The 19,158-nt window shown below is 49.2% G+C and overlaps 1 protein-coding gene across 1 annotated transcript in view; it reads right to left on the bottom strand.

The window, feature by feature from the left end:
* LAMA5 (laminin subunit alpha 5) overlaps window positions 1-19,158 on the bottom strand; it is a 101,004-nt gene that overhangs the window by 52,866 nt on the left and 28,980 nt on the right. The window contains exons 3-6 of the mRNA XM_054173759.1: window positions 7,399-7,516; window positions 3,448-3,566; window positions 3,041-3,211; window positions 2,474-2,571 (exon numbers count right to left, since the gene is read on the bottom strand). Coding sequence (XP_054029734.1) covers window positions 2,474-2,571; window positions 3,041-3,211; window positions 3,448-3,566; window positions 7,399-7,516 — 506 coding nt within the window. The remainder of the gene's footprint in view (window positions 1-2,473; window positions 2,572-3,040; window positions 3,212-3,447; window positions 3,567-7,398; window positions 7,517-19,158) is intronic.

The raw sequence follows: 19,158 nt of genomic DNA on the forward strand, positions 1-19,158 counted from the left end.
CTAGGCTGCTGTTATCTTGCTGGTTATCTCCAGCATCAGGCACAGAAGCAGCAGATGGACTCTTTGGTCATCTCCTTTCTTGCTTGTGGCATCCCTGATGGGGCAGTGGACCCATGGAAACAGCTGTGCTTATCAAACATGAAGAGCACTTGAAGGAGTCTCCAGAGCTTACGTCAACAGCAGCCACATGTTAACACACCATTCCTGTCTGGGCTCTGTCTGCAATATGCCAGGTCTTTGCTGATGCAGATCTCATTGCTCAGGAGCAGGGTTTGCCTGATCCTGCTGGTGTTCATCTCTAACTAGGAGAATTTCCCTTCTTTAACTCAGCCCCTTTGATCTTGATAGACAGCTGTGAAAAGTGCTGAGGACCCTTGAGGAGGCTCTATCTGCCCACATGCTGTGTAGCCCTCACACATAACATACCAAGAGGTGCTGCCAGCTTCACACAGCTGGATGTGCAGCCTCTGTAACTTGGCACTTCAGAGATGCTTTCCAAAGCTGGATAAACATTATCATTTATGGCCAGGAAGTCAGCTCACGAACATGCTCCATCATGTCCTAAAGGCTTTGCCAAGATTTCTAGCTCACCTCACCTCTCTCAAAGTGCTCATCCTGCCTTTCTGGGCAACAGGCACAAGAAACACAGGCATGTGCAGAAAAGGGAAGTTAAAACAAGAAGCAGAGACCTCCCAGACAGGCTGAGACATAACTGAGGTTTCTAACAGGGCCAGGCCAATTCACATTCCTATCTCCCTCTATTTGCATTTCCTTGCCCTGCTGCTGTCACACATCAGTGTCTGAAGAGGCAGGACACTGCAGAGGGACACACCACACCTCCTACCCAGACTTTCTGACATGTTTCTGGCAGCTGGGGCCCATGACAGGAAGGGACAGCGTGTCTGAGCCCCAGCTGCCTCATGCTGCTTCTCCTGCAGCATTATGTCAGGTATCACTGGGCTGGCTCCATGCACCATCAGGGCAGGAGGATGACTGCCCAGTAGTGCCCGCTCCAGCAGGAAGGCTGCACACAGCTGCTGCTGGAGCCTTGGAGAATGGCAGTGTTCACCAGTTACTCATTTCCTCAACTGAAAGTATCACATTTCTGCTGACTTCTCTGTGCTCCTGGGCTTGCTAACAGGGTACAGCAGTGCCATGGGAAGTTCTTCTATTCACTCAGCATCTTTGTCCTGACGTATCCCAAAGGGCTTTACAGATGTTATGTGCTGACTGTTTAAAGCACCCAAGAAGAAAATGTTTTCTCCTCCAGGCAAGTGTGATCTGCTCTGGTGAAACACAGCAGCTGCTTACCAACATGTGCCACAACATCAGAGCACATTTTGGGGGCCAAGAGTGAAGACGCCAAATGAGAGTAGAGGAGGGGAATTCTGAGGGGCAGAGACAGTTGTTGGCAGAAGTGGCATTGAACAAGGATTCCCAAAGCATCTCTCCTCCTTCAATTTTCCCTCCCTTGCTGGAGAGCCTGGAGCCCCTGATACACCCAAGAAATGTCATGACATTTCTATGATAAAGGATTGCTTTGCCCCATGAAGCTCTTTTGCCCCAGTGCACAGGTGCACTGTGCATCCAGCAACACCAAACTATAAAAGAAGGAACTGAACATTCAAATATTTATGAACTTCCCTTTGTCAGGGAGTTTGGCACAGCAAGGCAGACTTGCTTACCAATACATCTTTGTTTTAACACTTAGCAGCTTTAACCTTGGCTGGGAGTCACTGGAATTTTATTTTAGGAGGTCCAAAAGCTTTACATGATCCTGATGAGAAAGAAATCTAAGCTTCCCTTGTCCAGCTGAATCTACCCCATCCCTTTCATAAAGGCAACATACAGGCTGCAAACAGATGGCTAAGAAGCAACTCTTCCATGGTTTGAAGCAGTTCTTTGGCATCTGAAGTTGCCAAGGCGGATGGGAAGAGTCCCATGAGCCAAAACATAACTGCTCTACAGGCTCCTGCTATTCTGCCAAGAGCAGTTGTTTCACTATGTACATAACCAGTCTATGGTCCCCCGAGTAGAAAAGGGCAGAAGAGTCTCTGGTTTCTTGAGAGACCACCTATTTACCAGAGCATCACCCCGGCTCTTAAGAAGCCATGTGGGAAGTAAGAGACATCCCTGAATGATGTCAGAAACTAGCCCTGGGCTTTGCTAAGAAATCTCTACGCTCAACAATGGTATTGGCTTTGAGCACTCACCTTCCCATTCCATCACTCTGCTCCCATGGGGATGGCAAAGTTGTGGAAATGAGACCAGGGGGCCGATCTGGCTGAAAAACAGCCTAGCAAAATGTTTTGCTGCTTTGGCTAGACCAGTTCCTGATATATTCTCAGGGCAGAGCCACAAACAACAGTGCACAATTATGAGCTCAGGACAGGACACAACTCACACTGGTATCTTTCATTCTTAGCACAACAATTCAAACACTTCTACACAGATCTAGGACTTTGACATGTACCTGTAAGGATCACTAGGGTCTTTGGCATCGCAGACGTCGGCATGGCCATGGCAGACACATCGTCCTCCAATGCTGATATCTTTGATGCTGTAGTAATACTGGAGAGCACACAAAGAGTTGGGTGTTAGTATGCTTATGACTAAGCTTTAGAACTGCCCTACTCAGGACTCAGCACGGACTTTATCCAGTAAAATGCTGTGTTGGGCTATTTCCCTTACAGTGGCAAGCTGACCTCGCAGGCTGCAATATCTGCCTATGGCAAGACCTACCCCCACACAACAGAGACCATTAGCTACAAGCTGAATCTCTCAATACAGCCCAAAAGCCATGTCTGACACCAAGAGCTGCTTCCTGTTGTTGGTACTAAGCAAAGTTCTCCCCAAGCAGCCTTCAGCTCCAGCCACAGCAGCAGTGGTATTTGCTGCAGATGTCTTCAGCTTGGGAAGCACAAGCACACAGAGAGAGAATCCCCACAGGTAACATGCAGGGGTGTCTTCTCCTCAGAGGTGGCACACAGCCCTCAAACACTTCCACCTCGTTAACAAGAGGTATGGAGGCCTGCCTTACCCTCCTTGTCACCGTAGGGTCCCTGAGAGCTTTGCCCATCAGGTGCCCCAGCAGAGTGTTTGTCTGCAGGAAGCGCAGTCTGATGTTGGTGGCTTTGGTGAAATTTCGCAGCAGAGGAGAGTAGGAGAAGTTCATGGCTCCTGGGCGCCCGTTTACCAGAGAGACAACAATCTGTGAATGCAAGCAGGGAAAACAAATCTGAGCACACCTGTGAGATGGGAGCAAACTCATCTCTTCCCTCAGCTGAACCCATTCTTTACCGTCATCTTCAAGATGACTGGGGTCAGGTCCCGGCCAGCCTCATTTGGTCAAGTTTAAGTGGCAGCCAAAAGTCAAGAGGGAATCAATTAAAGAGAGCATGGAGGAAGTCTGCAACTTGCAGGGGATGGAAAGGTGCAGCTGCTCACCTCCCCATTTTCCAAAGGCACGATCCGGGAGTACTCAGTGGTGCAGATGGCGTGGTCGTCCTTGGTGATACGGTCCACGGTGTGCAGCCCAAACTTCTCAATGCAGTCCCTCTTGGAAGCTGATCACCAACCAGAGGTGAGAGCAGTAAGAGAAATGGAACAGTTCAGAGCCCTGTATTGATTTGCCCACCCTGGCCATGAGGAGAAAAGGGTGCATGCTCTTGGTTAAGTGTTCACTGTGTACAGGCTGCTTTGTGTCATTACCTCTGTCACTGCTAACACATGAGCTCCACTAAGGGAGGTGGTCACTGTGAGAGTAACAGCATGGGTGGAAACCTCTCCACATCACCTGATTGCAGTAAACCAGGAAAGTGAGAATGTCCATGGCACCTACTGCAATCACCTGTAGGGAAACCTATCCCTTGATTTTCCCATTAAGCTCACAGTTTAACCTGCCTGGGCAATAACCCTGGTCTGAACTTTTTGCCTTGCCGACACTGGATTGGCTACGCTGCTTCAGCAGAGCTGAGGAAGAGCTGTTTGCTGCTAGTGCTCTGCTCCTGATGTAGGAGCTTGCACCATCACCTTCACATGGCCCCTTAACTGCTTGGATAAGTTCTGAAGAATGAGCCAGCACAGAACTACACAATGGAAGCAACCACCAGCCACAGCCACCGCTGTGACATCTAACACCAGGCAGGGTGGACATGGGGAAGGGATGTGCACTGTTTGGGAGAGGCAGAGCAGGAGGTATCCTCCTCCCACCTTACTCTGAACACTGTAGTCACTCTTAAACTGGTGCTACAAAAGAGAAATGCCAAAGCCACCCAGAACCACCCCTTGGGGACAGCAATCAAAGGCTCCTGCCACTAAGTGGCAATGCAAGGCTGGTTAAAGCCAGGGGACAGGCACCACCAGGCAGTCACAATGCACCTTACTTTGGGGACACTGCATGCCAAGGCTCTCCTTGGAGCTGTAGGAACATCCTGGCTTCCTTGCATGGCTGCTCCAGCAAGTGCAGCATTCTGGTCCCCAGGGTGTCTGATATTGTGCTAGCAGAGCCAACCGAACCACAGCGAATGTGCTGGGGCAGTTCAGGGCCTGACTGTGCATGGTGGCGAGCACCCAGATTTATCTGTGCAAAAACTGACACAGTGCCCCTCTCAGGGCACTTTCTGGGGTTGCTCCCCCGGAGAAGAGCTTGGGACAAAGGCTGCTGCTCCTTCCCACTCCCACTTCACCTGTGCCAGGAGCTTCCAGCAGTGTGTGCCAAAGCACATGTTGCTCCTGAAGGTGTTTCCACAGGGAGAAGAAGGGGGAAAAAACCCCAAACCCAGCCAACACAACCTGCTGCTCCTGCCAGCGCTGCTCAGATCACACAGAGAGCTGATGGGGAAACGTTAACTTAATTTATGGGATTAATCCTCCAAAATCTGCTGCAATGTGCTGTGCTGGGAGGCTGAGCCAGGCAGGAGGAAAAGGAAGGGGGAAGCACAGAGAGCCTCTGCCTCCCCTGCTTTCACCTCTGGCTCGCACTGACCCGCACCTCATCTCCAGCACCATGGCCTCGCTCCACGAAACACTGTTTTGGCAACAGCAGGAGCTCAGATGCACCCACAGGAAGATGGTGTGGAAACATTTAACATCAGGTCTTTGGCTGCCAAGCTTTGTTCCACCAGGTGCTTTTTTAAAGGCAATTTATTCTGAAGCCCCAGGCGAGGAGCCTGTCACCACTGGCTCAAGATGATTGATTTCCAGAGCACTGCCACGGCTGGGCATGGAGACAGGATGCTCAGCAAGAGCAGCCACTCAGGAAAACCAAAAAATTCCTCCACTTATTGCAAATCTACACAACTGTGAGAGCCACAAGCCAGGAACTCTGAGCTCAACCAGAGTAACCCATCAGCCTTTAACCACAGCAATGCTTAGAGGAAATAGCAGGCTGGGAAAGCTGACCCTAAGAGGAGAAAAGGACAGAGCCTTGCTCTGCACTGTGGCTGCCTTCCCCTCCAGGGTGGCACTGCCCAGCAAAGTGAGAAAAAAATGGACTAATGCTAACACAATGAGCTCTGTGGGCCTGGGTGGACAGCTGGGACTGGGCATCTTTCACATCCCCTTTTGAAATGCTGTGTGAGGGAACCCTTCTCATGGATAAATGCCACCATAAATACCTCCTCAGCCCTGTTACTTCTCCTTTGGTGGCTGAGGAAAGCACAGTGCCACCCTGCCATGATGCATACAGGGTTCCCATTGCCACAGCCCCTCCAACCCTCTCCCCAAGAAAGCCACTAGCTGCACCAACAGATGCTTTCCAGGACAGTCATTCCTTCCCCTCTCCTGCAGAGCTAAGGCCAAAACCACTTCAGGAGCATGGCAGGGCAGCACAGGGCAGCCTGAGGAACTGCACACCCTCCATGATGAGTGGGGCTCATAGGGCAGTGCTGAGCTGGTGAGGATGGTGTCATCCATGGCAAGGCTCACTGGCATGCCTGGAGAACATTTCTGCTGGCTGCTTTTAACCTTGTTGCTGAACTGCCCCGTGTTTTTATCAGACCACCTACAGAATTCTCCGTGCCCAAAATAAACCTCCACAAGGGACTTCTTGTGCTAGTGAGTCTGGCAGGTTTTGGAGCAGCCACCTCTTCATTTCCATGGGAACTTTCCACTGGGCTGTGCCACTGCATGTCACTTCTTGAGGGGGTTGGTAACAGAGCCTAATGCCGTGGGTGGGAAGAGCACTCCAGACATTGAAGTGCTGCCACTTAGATCCCAAATGAGCATGAGGGGCAAGAGCCCCCTGCTCAGCCCCAGACCGTGCAAACAGCATGACTGTAATGAGCCCCAGGAGAGGCTTCAGGGATGGAAGGGAAATTCTCACAGAAGACAGAAAAAAAGCTAGTCAGGCAATTTGAGAGCAGGAATTCCCCAGTAGCCCACAGCAGAGAGAAGAGAGGCTACCATGCTATGGCAATGCAGTGGGTAAAACGCCTGCAGCTCTTTCCTGCAGAAGAGCAGCCCAGCTGGTGTAAAGCACAGGCTGACAGGTAAGTCAGAAATATGAGCCTTTAGGGGCAGCCCAGGGCAAAGCCTCTGAGCACTCCAAGGTCCTTCCTTGTCAGGTTTTAAGCTCTGGCTGTAGATCTTAATTCACATCTTCTCCCAATTACTGCTGCTGCTTCTGGGAGGGGCTGGCAGTTAACAAGTTTCTCAGCATCCAGCTACCTCACAGAGTCTTTGAGAGAAGAGCTTTGCAGAACCAGCTGTTTGTAAAAGGATCAGGTTTTAATCAGAGAATGGGAAAGTTAAACACACAGACTGCCTCTCCACAGCCACCCTTTCCAGCTGTCTCTGATCCCACCTTGCATAGTGGCAGGACAGTGGTTCCCTGCCCCACACAGGCTGCATCCCATCTCTGGATAAGAGCAAGATAAGCACTTTGATAAGAGCAAGAGGACTGTTTACTGCATCCAGACTTTTCTGTTACAGCAGCCCCTTGGAAGCAAGCCATTGGTTTGCTTCTGGAGGAGCTGAAATATGTCAGTCTGGATCCAGTACAGGGCAGACAGACAAAGAGAAGACAGCAGGGAGGAGATTATAAGAAATCTCATGTTCCAGACATAGATCAGCAATGTCCAACTCCCAACACTGGTGCCAACTTTGGCATCCACAGAGATCTGGGTAGGCACCACTGGAAATACTTAAAAAAACCCCAAACAGTTAGACTAAGAGAGGAAAACAGTTCTCCTGGCCTGAGGAGCACCATGGGTTCACTCGGATGCTCTGGTCTAAGCTTCAACTCTTGCAGAAGAAACAGAAGACGTACACCCCATTGCAGCAATGGCAAAGAACCCGCTCCAAACCCAGCCTTACGCTTGCACAAAGAGTTCTCTCTGCTGTGGCCTCACTACCTGGCACTAAGCTGCAGCTCTCTGCTAACACTGAGGTACTTACAGGCAAAATACTGCCAGGGCTCATAGGTGAGGCCGAAGTCAGTAGATCGCTCCAGCACCCAGAGGTCAGGACGAGGGGAATTGGCAAATTTGATCAGGACATACGCCACGTGGAAGAGCTGAAAGAAAGGAACACAGAGTTAGTTGGCTACTCAAGGCATCATGAAAACCAAGGAGAGCTTAGTGGGATCCAAGCCAAATAAATGAGCTGGCATTTTGTTGCTCCAAAACAGCCTGTGGAGCAAAATCCTCCATATCTAAAAGGCTGGCGATATGACATGGTTGCTGCAGAGAGCCAGATTAGGGCTCAGAGCCAGCTTAGGGAGCTCAGCTCCCACCAGTCCCAATGCAAATAAAACACAGACTTTGTGGCTATGGGCTGCACCCAAAAGTGTGTGCTGGGCAACACTTTACACATAGCCTTGACCTGAGCAGGCAGTACTGTACACCATCTATGAAGCTCTTGTGGGGGACTTGGCTGCTGAGCTGTTTGAGGCATAGAAGACCACCCCCCTGGAATATCTGAGTGCACCTTGCACTCATTATCACAAGCACAAGGCCTGCTTCAAGCATGGGACCTATGTTTTAAAGTCAGTTGCAGAAAAGCTCCAGCACAGCTCCTTTTCCCCAGGTGCCACAGGGAGGGGAGAGCAGGAGACCCACTTGGCTTCAGCACAGCTCCAACACGGGGCTGCTCCCATTTGTCTGGACACTGACATGTGCACACACCCCTGCCAAGAGTAAACTAAATGTACTCTTTAAAGAGCTGAAATGTCAGTGCTAGAGAGAAACAAAAGCCCCAGCAGAATTTCCCTTCCCCGGCTGGCACAGGCTCGCTCCAAGAATCCCCACTCCATCATCCTGTCACAAAGTGATATTTAAAGGCAAATAAAGTTCTCTTATCAGAGAAAATTCCTAACGTCAAAAACAACCCAAAAGGGAGTTTAATGCTTGAAAAGCAGAGATTTATAGCTCAGGAGTCCCTCCTCATACAAAGCTGGTGCTGTATGAGCACACATCCCCCCAAGACTAACTGGTATCCTGAGAGGTACTTGTACAAGGGCAGGAAAAGGACAGCTCCATGCCCGTCTCAGCCATACCCAGCTGCAGGAGAGCCAGAACAGCAGCCTGCACCTCACTGTGCCCTGACCACACACATTGCTGAGCCAGAGAACAAGTATTAATAATAACATGTCTTCAAAATAACCCTGAGAGCCCAAAGGGAAAAGGCATTTAAATCTACCAAGTCAACCACAAAGCATGAGTCTTGTTCTGGTCCTTCAGCCGAAGGGGTCTGAGCGCTGTGGTGTGGGTATGGAGTAAGGATGGATGCAGCCTTGCAGACTGACAACAGCTCAGCCTCCTCCTCAGCAGAACCCACAGATAAAAAACTTCTTCAGGCTTCTGCTGGATCTCTGGCTCCAAGGCAGTCCCTCCCTTACTTATCAAGGATTGCTTTGGTTCCCACCACAGACTGCAAGCACTTCAACTTACACCTGGGTATGGGCTAAGGAGCCTTGGGAGGGATGCTTGGAGAGCAGTGTACAAGACTCAGCTGAGAAATCTGTGTGATCCTGAAGCACAGCAGGCCAGAGGCCATTCTCTACTTGGGAACAGGCAGGAGGGTAGGGTTTGTCTCACTCAGGGTTTGCACTGTTAAGGACTGGTGCCATCCACATTGAAGGAATCATAATGGTTACCTAAGACATTTCCTTGCAAAAAGACTTGCAAGCCCATTCACAGGAGAGACAAATATCCTTTCCAGCTGCTAAAAACTGAGGCAAACCAGACTTAAATGCTGCTTTAATTCCCCCCCTGCAACCTATGTGTTTTCAAAGCACATGAGACTGAGGTTTTTTTTGCTGGAGCAGCATTTTCTGCCTACTGATCCACTCAGCAGGGCTGTTACTTGTTAGTAAAGCACAAGAGGCTTCAGCTCAGGCAGCTGCTTTCTCTGCAGGACCAGTTCTCACAGCTTAACATCTGCCTCTTTGAATGGGAACAGGGCTGAGTACCAGCCAGCAAAGTTACACCTTCCTTCCACTGTAAATCCTCCTACAGGGAACAAATTCACACTCCTGCTGGGACCTGCCTTTAGCTGGACAAAATTCACGGTGGCTCCAGTGTACCTGCACATGTTCTGGTCTCAGGCACTGGGAGAGCCTCTGCTTGGAATGAAAAGCAACAAACAAATCCAGAGATGTGAGGCACATCCCTGTCTCCTGCCTTTATCTTTTTGCATGGGCAGCTACAAGTCTATAGCCAGTGACTCACATAGCCTTGGGAGTGCACTCATGTGTCATCCTCACTGTCCAGTTTCATCCTGGAAATAAATGTTCCTAATTAAATGTCCCTGAATCCAACCTGCTTGCATTCTCCCAGCTCTCAGAAGTGCCATGACTCTGGAGAGGATGGGTTATGATCCAGTCATACTGGCCACCGGTGACAATCAGTTTTTGCACGAACACTGAAGCTCACTGCAAACCCAAACTCAGGGCTCAGGGCTTTGCAAAATGAAAACAGACAAAAAAAGAACTGGTGCTGCTGGCTGCAAGCCCTGGGACTGGGGAGGGGCAGGGCTGGGCAGCACACAGGCTCATGACCCATATGAACCCTTTCTAGCTGAAAGATGATGATGTAGCTGGCTTTAGGACATTTAAGTCACGAGAGATGTGGGTTTGTGCATGTACACAAATTGGGCACTGGGAAGAACTGTGCCCATGCTTGCTGGGAACTCTCTGAAAGACTGGTTCCACTCTCACTGCCAGGGTTAAATACCCAAGACAGGGCTAGCATGTTGACTTCCTATCTTCTATTGCTGCTTTTCACAGAAAAGAACAAGAACCTCCAGCCTCTTACTGGGTACTGCTGGATCAGCTGCAGTATCTCTGCTGAAGCTCAGCTTGGATATTCCTGTCCTGCTCTCAAAGCCAGACATGATTCCTCTGCTCCATACCCAAGTCCACTGTCAGCACTGCTGTGCACAGTTAGACTGCTGCTGAATTTCATTCCAGTCATGACCGTGGTTTTGGGACACAAAGCAGCCAACCGACGCTGCACGCACGCTCCCCTCCAGCACCTAAGGGTTAGGGGCACTCCTACACAGAGCACAGCAAACATTGAGGAGTCTGTGACCACACTGAACCCAGTCCTGGAACAGGACCTGCAATCCTGCTGTTCAGAGGGAGTTTTGTCAACTCTGGCAAGTCCCCTGCCCCTCCATCCACCATCCCTATCTAGCAGCATATCAGAGCCTGCCGGAAAAAATAAAGGCAGATTGCCTGCTTCGAGTGCATATGCTGAGAAAATTCAGAGAGATACAAATATGGAGCAGTAGCTCTAAAAATAGAGCTGGCAGAAAAGCCAGACTTTTCATTCCATGTTTAGTTCCAGTACAGTTCTGCCCAACCAATATTGCAAGAGAAATGGTCGGGTTTTTTCCAAAGCCTTTATTTAGCTCCCATTATCAGCCAGATGAATAAAAACCTCTATGCTCCCAGCTTCTTTGGCACTTTTCTCCTCCTCTTCTCTGTGGAAGAAGGAGGTGAAGCACCAGAGCTGATGAACACAGTTGATCCATTGCTCTCAGCACCTCTGAAAGCATGCCAGGTACAACTCAACCTTTGACCAGTGCCTGGGATTTCACAAAATGAGTTTTCAGCCAGGAAATTCTGACAGGAGTATTTTAATTAGCAACCAGCTTTCTTTGAAGAGAGTAACATCCCTACCTCTAGCTGGTGTTGCTGTTAGTGGTTTTGAATGTTCCCTTAGTAACAATCACTTACAGCTGCCTCAGTGTCTGGAAGGACAGAGCAAGTCCCAGAGCCAGGAGAGGATGCTGAAGACGAGAGTATTTCCTCCACCTCCCACCTGCTCCATGCCTTTGTGTGTTTGGATGGTGGGCATCTTTATCCAGCAGCTAAATTCCAGGAAAATATCATTTTGTAATTGATTGCTGCCTAGTGTGACAGTGCAGGAATTTGAAGAGTAAATCCAGAACCCAGAGAAGCAAGAGAAACTCAGCTGCTTTGGGAGCAGCACATTCTCTGCCCACCCATCCTCCTGAGCAAGCAGCCTGTGATGACAAACTTGCACATTCCTCCTCCCTTTCTTCCCTCCCTCCAGACACCAGTTTCAGTTTTCCAGCTCACATGGAGGCACATATGAAAAGGAGAAGGTGTTTCCAGGAGGCACACATGGAAACAAGCCTGCAATCTGGATGCAGCCACATCCCATGCTTCCTTGATGAGGAGTTTTGGATGAAGCCTCCCTGATATTCCTCCAAGGTGCCACAAAGCCATACAGTAACCGTTAAAAAGCAAAACAAATCTTCACATTGTTGTCATCTTGGCAACTGGATTTTGACAACCAGCACAAGAAGCCCTTTTTTGGTCTTCTGACAACAAGGTAGGAGCAGGCTGTGTTGGCTGGGAGCTATGCACAGCTCTGCTCCTGGCCCCAGCGTGTGCAGGAGAAGTTTATATAGTGAACCACTAATTCTCTGCAGGACAGATTTATTACCTTTGGTGCTGACTTATTAAAATAGCACCATGTGAAAACAAAGCAGTTCATCTCTTCCTAACTGCTGCTGCTTCTCCCCATGGAGTGTGTGTGGATAGCATTACCAACACTGCTGTATTCCTGCTTGGGATTTCCTGGAAGGATCAGCTGGAGCAGGCGAGCAGGTGCGGCTCACCAGCATGGAGCACAGGCAATAAATCCCACTCTTTGAGGGCACATGAGGCCTCTTGGATATGTGGACAGGAGCTGTGGCCAGCCCAAAGGATACATGCACAACAGGCACCTATCATAGAATTATCAAGGTTGGAAGAGTCCTTTGAGCTGATCAAATCCAACCATTTGCCTGGAGCTCAATCAGAGCACTAATGCTAACCCCACTGCCACTGAACCGCAGCCCTCAGCACCACATCTACATGGCTTTTAAACACCTCCAGGGATGGTGACTCCACCACCTCCCTGCAGCTGCAATGCCTGCTAACCCTTCCTGTGAAGACATTTTTAGTAGTATCCAACCTAAACCTCCCTTGGCACAATGGGAGCCTGTTTTGTCCTGTCACTTGATGCATGTGAGAAGCAACTGATCCCCAGCTTGCTCTAATCTCCTTTGAGGTAGTTGTAGAGGGCAGTGAGGTCTTCCCCCTCAACCTCCTCTTCTGAAGAACAACCCCACTTTCTTCAGCTGTTCTCATAAGACTTGTGTTCAAGGCCCTTCACCCAGATGAATGATTTCTGAACCATGTCAGAAAGTGGCTTGGGTTTTTTTGTTTGTTTGTGGGGGTTTGTTTGGTGGGGGTTTTTTGGGTGTGTTTTGGTTGGTTGGTTTGCTCTCCCCCTTCATTTTTCTCCCAGCTTTCAGAAGCAATCAATACTTTTGCTTCCTTCCAGCCTCATCCCCAGCCCAGGCACCACCTCGGTCCAACACTGCAGTCACAAAACAAGCCCACATGGAACATGTGGTAGATGCCAGAGCCTGGATGTGGTCATTGGTCCACAGCCCCTGGGAAATGCAGCTCCCTGGGAGCACAGTGCAGCATTCAGGCAAAAGGCTGCCCAGCTGCCATGGACACAGCAAACGCTCCTCAGGTTTGGCACTGCCCATCAGTGCTGGCACCACATCTGCTCCTCCCAGCAGTGGCAGAGGCTAAAGCTTATAAAACCTCCTCATGGACCTTTTATCCCCACGAGTAAGGTGAAAGAGCCTTGGAAATCTAGAGAGCTTCTGACTTGCTTTGAGTTTCTCTAGGTCAATGATCTGCCCCTTTTGCCTGTAATCATTTATCCTCACTGAAGCAGTGGATTTACTCATTAACAGCCTGACTGTCCCCTGCTGAGCCTCTGCTGTCCTACAGCCCATTTATATCTTCCCAGCCCATACATGAGACTCCTCCACTAAACCCTCTCACATTTAGCTGCTGGTAAGCAGGTGCCTGCCTTTTATTTCCAACCAATTCAACCCTTCCAGGCAGCAAGGAAAAAAAAACAAACCAAAGCCAAACCAAACCCCACATGCTTCCCTTCCAAGCAGGCATGGCTTTTTATCCAGCCATTTTTTACACAATACTCAAGTCCCTGAGACCAAACAAACCCCACACTACAGAATAAAAGCACAGAAGTCAGAAGGATGGGAATGTACCAAAACACACTGCCCACATTTCCCTCTCTGGCTCACAGCACCTCCTGTCTCATTGGCACAGAATCATTTTGGTTGGAAGAGATCTTTAAGATCAAGTCCAACTTGTGTTCATTCAGCACAGCCAAGCCCACTGCTAAATCATGTCCCTCAGCACCACATCTACACAGCTTTGAAATTCCTCCAGGGATGGGGACTCCACCACTGCCTGATAACTCTTTTGGGGAAGAAATGTCTCCTAGCATCATGTCTGTGCATCAAGTCCTCACTCCATAAAACATTCTTCCAAAACACTGATGCAGGGCTACAAGGCTCTGAATGGGAAAGTTCCCTCTGCCTGTATGCCAGGATTTTGATAGCCATGTTTCAGAAACAGCCACCCACTCTCTTTCACAGCCTGCAGAGTCTGCTGTTCAAAAACCCTTCTAGGTGCCCCGCTCCTCTCAGAGAGAAACCAGTGGTGCCTGCCCCAGTAGGCAGGTCAGCAGACATTTTCCCTCAGAAAATCTGAGGCAAGGCAGAGGGCTGGGGACAGCAGTGTCCTGGCTGCCCTGAGCCCACAGCTGTTCTAGGAGGTGACAAGCAGCCTCTACCTGGCCCAGGACACGCACCAGAGACCCACAGCCCTGCTTAGACCCAAGCCCAACAGGAAAAGACAGAGCTGCAAAGCTATAGCAGCTGAAACATCTCTGCAGAGCAGAGGAGAGAGACAAGCACTGAGACTGGGGGGGCAGGAAAGGGACTGAGCTTTGCACCAGCCTGTTTTCAGATTTTTCTCTCAAGAGTTTTCTTAAGAGAGATGAAAGGAAATGTTTTCCTGGAAACGACAGATTTGGAGCTACCAGCATGCAGCCTGCTCAGTGTCATGACAAAGAGCAACAGCAACCCAACCTTTCATGGTGTTATTTGCTAAGCAGTGCCTGTTCCCTTTCTAAGTGGCTTGGCTTAGGTGAACAGCTGATAGAGCATTTTCCACAAAGGATTTTGTTTTTGCTTTAAATACCACCTCTGAGAAGGATTTGGCTAGTTCACCCATTTCACACACAGCACTGCTTTATCTTCACAGCACCCTCCTGTGTGAGCTGTCCCTCTCCAGCCAATGCCATATGCTCCTCCCACCAAAAAAATCCTTGGGGGGACCAAATCTGTGTCATTTGGCACATGGCAGGACAAGAGTGGTGCCATCACCTGTAGCTCGAGGAGCCTGCATGTGCTGAAGATTTAGCAAGCCAAGGGTTGGAAATGACCACCTACAGGGTAGCAGCAAGAGCCTGACACTGAGCAGAGAGGCACAGAAGAGTCTGGGGAGGACCTGGGGTTCGGGGAACATCCCATTAAATCTGTGTCTGCCTGGAGCTGCAAACAGCAAGTGTCACACAGCTACATGTCAGGGGATGCTGGCACACCAACCTGTACATGCTCAAACACAAGCTGAGGCTTAAATACCAGCAAGTGGGATCCCTTCTGAATCCATCCAGCATCAGCCCTTTCTGTGTCTGCCCAAAAGCCACCTGAGAATTACTTACTGGAGCCAGATGCACCCAGTTTGGGTATAGGTAACCATAGTTATCTGAGTGGAGCAAAAAGCAGTCAGGACAGAGGGAATGGCTGGAATTCCTCAGGATGAGGCTTCAGTCACTTACAGATAAGGACTTCACTCACACTAGACTTTCACTGCACATTAGGAGATACCCTGCACTTGGCTGAGACAACCTTTGCACTTTCTGGGTTGCTGGGAGAAGTGTAAAGTAATCCCTTAGAGACAAGACTTAAATATTTGTCTTTCAGCCCAAACTTGAACTAGCACACCCTCAGAGAAGGGCTAAGGGGTCTCTCTTGCCACCGCAATGCAGACAGCTTCGGGGATCCCACAAAGGGGGACAGACACCGGCCCAGAGAGTGGGAGCAGGCTGTAGCCACAGAATGTAGTGAGGAGCAAGTGCCCCAGCCATGAGGACTGCAACCATCCCCAGCTGCTGTAATCCTCTAGCAAACACCAGTGGAAACCCAGCACAGTGATGGCTGTAAAGATACCTTTAAAACTTCCTAAAGCCACAGTGACTATATACAGGATTTCAGGTCCTCAGACTGTTTACCTTGAGGAGTCAGTTGTCATTGTTAAACGATTCTAGGAAGCCTCAGGGAATGCTTTTGGGGAGTCAGGCATTCTGAGAAAATATCTGCACCCTATTTAGTCACTGGCAGGATTACCAACAGCTCATACCAAGGTCTTCCTCCCAGTAAAATATGGTATGACTTGAAAGGAGGAGTGAGGAAAACAGTGGCTTAAAGAAGAGAAACAGAAAAGGACCATCTGTCTCCAGGCTCATGGAGGCAGGAGGTGCACTCATGGGCAGCCATCAATGGCCCCCACTGAACTAACATGTGCTCATGCCACACTCTGAGGTACAGAAGCAAAGATTCCAGCTGCCTGCAAGCAGCATCAGGTAGGCAGGTTGAGCAATAAGAAGATGCCCCAGAAAGAGGTGGCATTGTAGGGGAATTCAACTGGGAGTCACTCAAATCCAGACAGCTACATAAATCCAGGGACAAACAGGATGATGTTTTTGAGCAGAACAAAAATATCACACTGTTCCTGGGGCTGATTTTCAAAGGCCCTTGCTCCAGTGCCTTGATTCTCTTCCCTTGAACTTAAATTTGCTGCTTATTTTAGCAAAATGAAAACTACACCAGCAAAAGCTCTAGTCATGCCACAACAGGGGGGGTGGGAAAGTGTGCTTTTCTATAAATAGAAAAGCTGGGGAGCTCCTGCTTGCTAATACTAACTGGTGTGCTTGCATCCTAAATCTGAAATTGTTAAGAAAAAACATGACTTGAGGGACATCATCTGACAGCAGTTATGAGACAGCAAGCAGCAGCAGGCTCTGTCAGTCCACACACAGGGAGAGTAATAATTGTGGTAACAAATAGGAGAGATTTGACTCAGGTTTTAATGCCAGAAAGATTTGGGCAACAAAGTTAGGGAGGGGGGTGGAGCACAAGCCCTATGAGGAGAGGCTGAGGGAGCTGGGGTTGCTTAGCCTGGAGAAGAGGAGGCTCAGGGGAGACCTTATTGCTGTCTACAACTACCTGAAGGGAGGTTGTAGTCAGGTGGGGGCTGGTTTCTTCCCCCAGACAACCAGCACCAGAACAAGAGGACACAGTCTCAAGCTGTGCCAGGGGAGGTTTAGACTGGCTGTTAGGAAGAAATTCTTCATAAAGAGAGTGATTGCCCATTGGAATGGGCTGCCTGGGGAGGTGGTGGAGTCACCATCACTTCGGCTGTTTAGGAGAAGACTGGATGGGGTGCTTGGTGCCATGGTACAGTTGATTAGGTGGTGTTGGATGATGGGTTGGACATGATGATCTTGAAGGTCTCTTCCAACCTGGTTTATTCTATTCTATTGGAAAGAGGAAGCTGGAAGAGGAGCCCAGCCCAGCCCCTACCTACTGCCAAACTGCCCCAGCAGCTGTATATACAGTCTCTATATCCTCTGTGGGCATCCACTCCTGGAACAGAGAGAAAATGGGCTTGAAATCAAGAGCTGTAATGCTTTGAGTAACGATGTCCCTGCCTGGTACGCCCTGTTTATCAATACGCAGTCTAACAGGCTAGAAACTCTGACCTTGAGCACAAGGAAAGAAAGAATCCCATTAAGAGACCACATTCATCCCTCTGCCAGCCAAGGCCAACGTCACCAGAAGAGCTTTTCACCAGGAGTTTGCCAGTCAGAGCTCAGTGTTGCTCCTCCCCATTCTTGTTTCCTCCCAGTATAATTGAACAGCTCTCGGTTAATTTGGTTAACGGTTCACCCAGCTGCATGTCTGCTGAGATGGAGAGGATAAAGCCTCCACAGTCACGGATTGTTTGCTTTTAAAACATATAGAAGGAATCTGTGACTTTGGCAGCAACCACAAGGAAAGCAAGTCATTAAAACCTGGCACATTCCAGCCCCAGATGTATGGGTACAGCTGTGAGAAAGAACAGCTCCACCAGCTCAATGCCTCTGGTGTACTGGGGTCCTCCTGGCTCTGCCCATGCTGCAGCTCCTTCTCCATGATGCTTCCTGAGAAGAAGCTGGGGGGAGTAGAGAGGCTCTTCTGCACAGGAATCCTCTAATTCCTGCTCTTGCAAACCACCAGCATTTTGGCACCATACAGCCTGCAAGATGCAAAGTGTTTGTGTCCTTATAAATAAAGTCAAGACGAAACCTTAATGGACTTGAGAGCAGAGCTGCCTCCCCCGAGCCAAGGGCTCCCACACAACCATGCAGGAATTTCAGCACAGACTGGGCCAAAATTCCTCCACTTCCTCCAAACAGCCCCTCACTAAGAAATCTGCTCTGACCTTTCATACCACTTCATTTCTTCTGCTTCACAATTAAAAAGCAGCAGCAGCACAACCATCAGTTTTCACATGAATTTTGGGTGGAAAGAACATGGGCCACTGATGATGAGCTTGGGGGTGCTGAAGTAAATCCACAGTATGTGGCACCTAGATCACACTGCTGATATCCAAGTTCAGCAAACTCCTGTGATTAACTAACACCACAACTAAGGCGAAGTGCCTGCAAACATGGAACCCTTGAAGGCATCTCAAACCAAGCAGAGAAATGGGTCCTGTCAGAAAGCAGATTCTGATGGTCCCCAGTTTGGGTCCAAACTGAGCAGGCAATAGATATCCCAAGCTCTCTCTGAAGCTTCTATGAGATGTAGTGCTTGGCAATTTCCAAACCCATCCTTTAAGAAAGGGTTTTGGTTTGAAACTGTCTTAAACCCCTTGGAGCCAGTGCGACTCTGAAACTGGCTCCTGTAGGTCATTGTATCTCCTTGTCATCACCCTGCCTCCAACACCTCCCCAGTCCAAGCAGTTAAAGAAAGAAACCTGCAATGCAGACAGGCAGAAGACCTCTCCCTTGGGCTAACAAACCCCTAATGACAGAATACCAATTTCCCAAGAAGCTGGGGTGGGAGGGTGGAAAATCAAGGCTAAATGCAGTGTGATGAATTTCTGCTCTCTGTAGAGCTGTCAGACATCACAAGATAGATTTGTGGAACAAGAATGAAGGGGAGGAAAAGCTAAGGAGGGTACCTGAGAGATCTTGTGATTTAGGCCAGCTATAACAGGGGGAAAAAAATTTACTATGATTTAAAAAAGAATCAGTTAATTGAAGTAGCATACATGATGTCCTAGAGCTCTGAACAGAAACTTGTATCCAACCAGAACCAGAAGCTGTTTCAGCTACACCACAAGTGAAGGCTACCTTGCAGAGCAGTTGGTGAGAAAACCAAGATTCCTGACTGGCAAGAAGTTTAGATTTCCTTGAACTTTCCAGTCTGCCAGTTCACTTGTATTCTCTGAAGTACATTATCTCTGCTTGCATGGTTCACTACAGCCTTTTATTGTTGTCTTATCTCCAGTCTCTTCCTGCTTTCAGCTTCAAAAAGAACATATAACATGATAGAACCATATCAATGAGCTAAAAAGGGAAAAAAAAGTACAGAGATACACACAGACCAGCTCCAACTCTGTCAATCTGGCTATCCAGCACACATACAGAAGCAGGGTAGGGTTCTGCTTGCAGAGATGAGAAGCAATCTCCCCTCACT

This window comes from Dryobates pubescens, chromosome 26 (assembly GCF_014839835.1).
Source record: "Dryobates pubescens isolate bDryPub1 chromosome 26, bDryPub1.pri, whole genome shotgun sequence".
NCBI classification, from domain to species: domain Eukaryota; kingdom Metazoa; phylum Chordata; class Aves; order Piciformes; family Picidae; genus Dryobates; species Dryobates pubescens.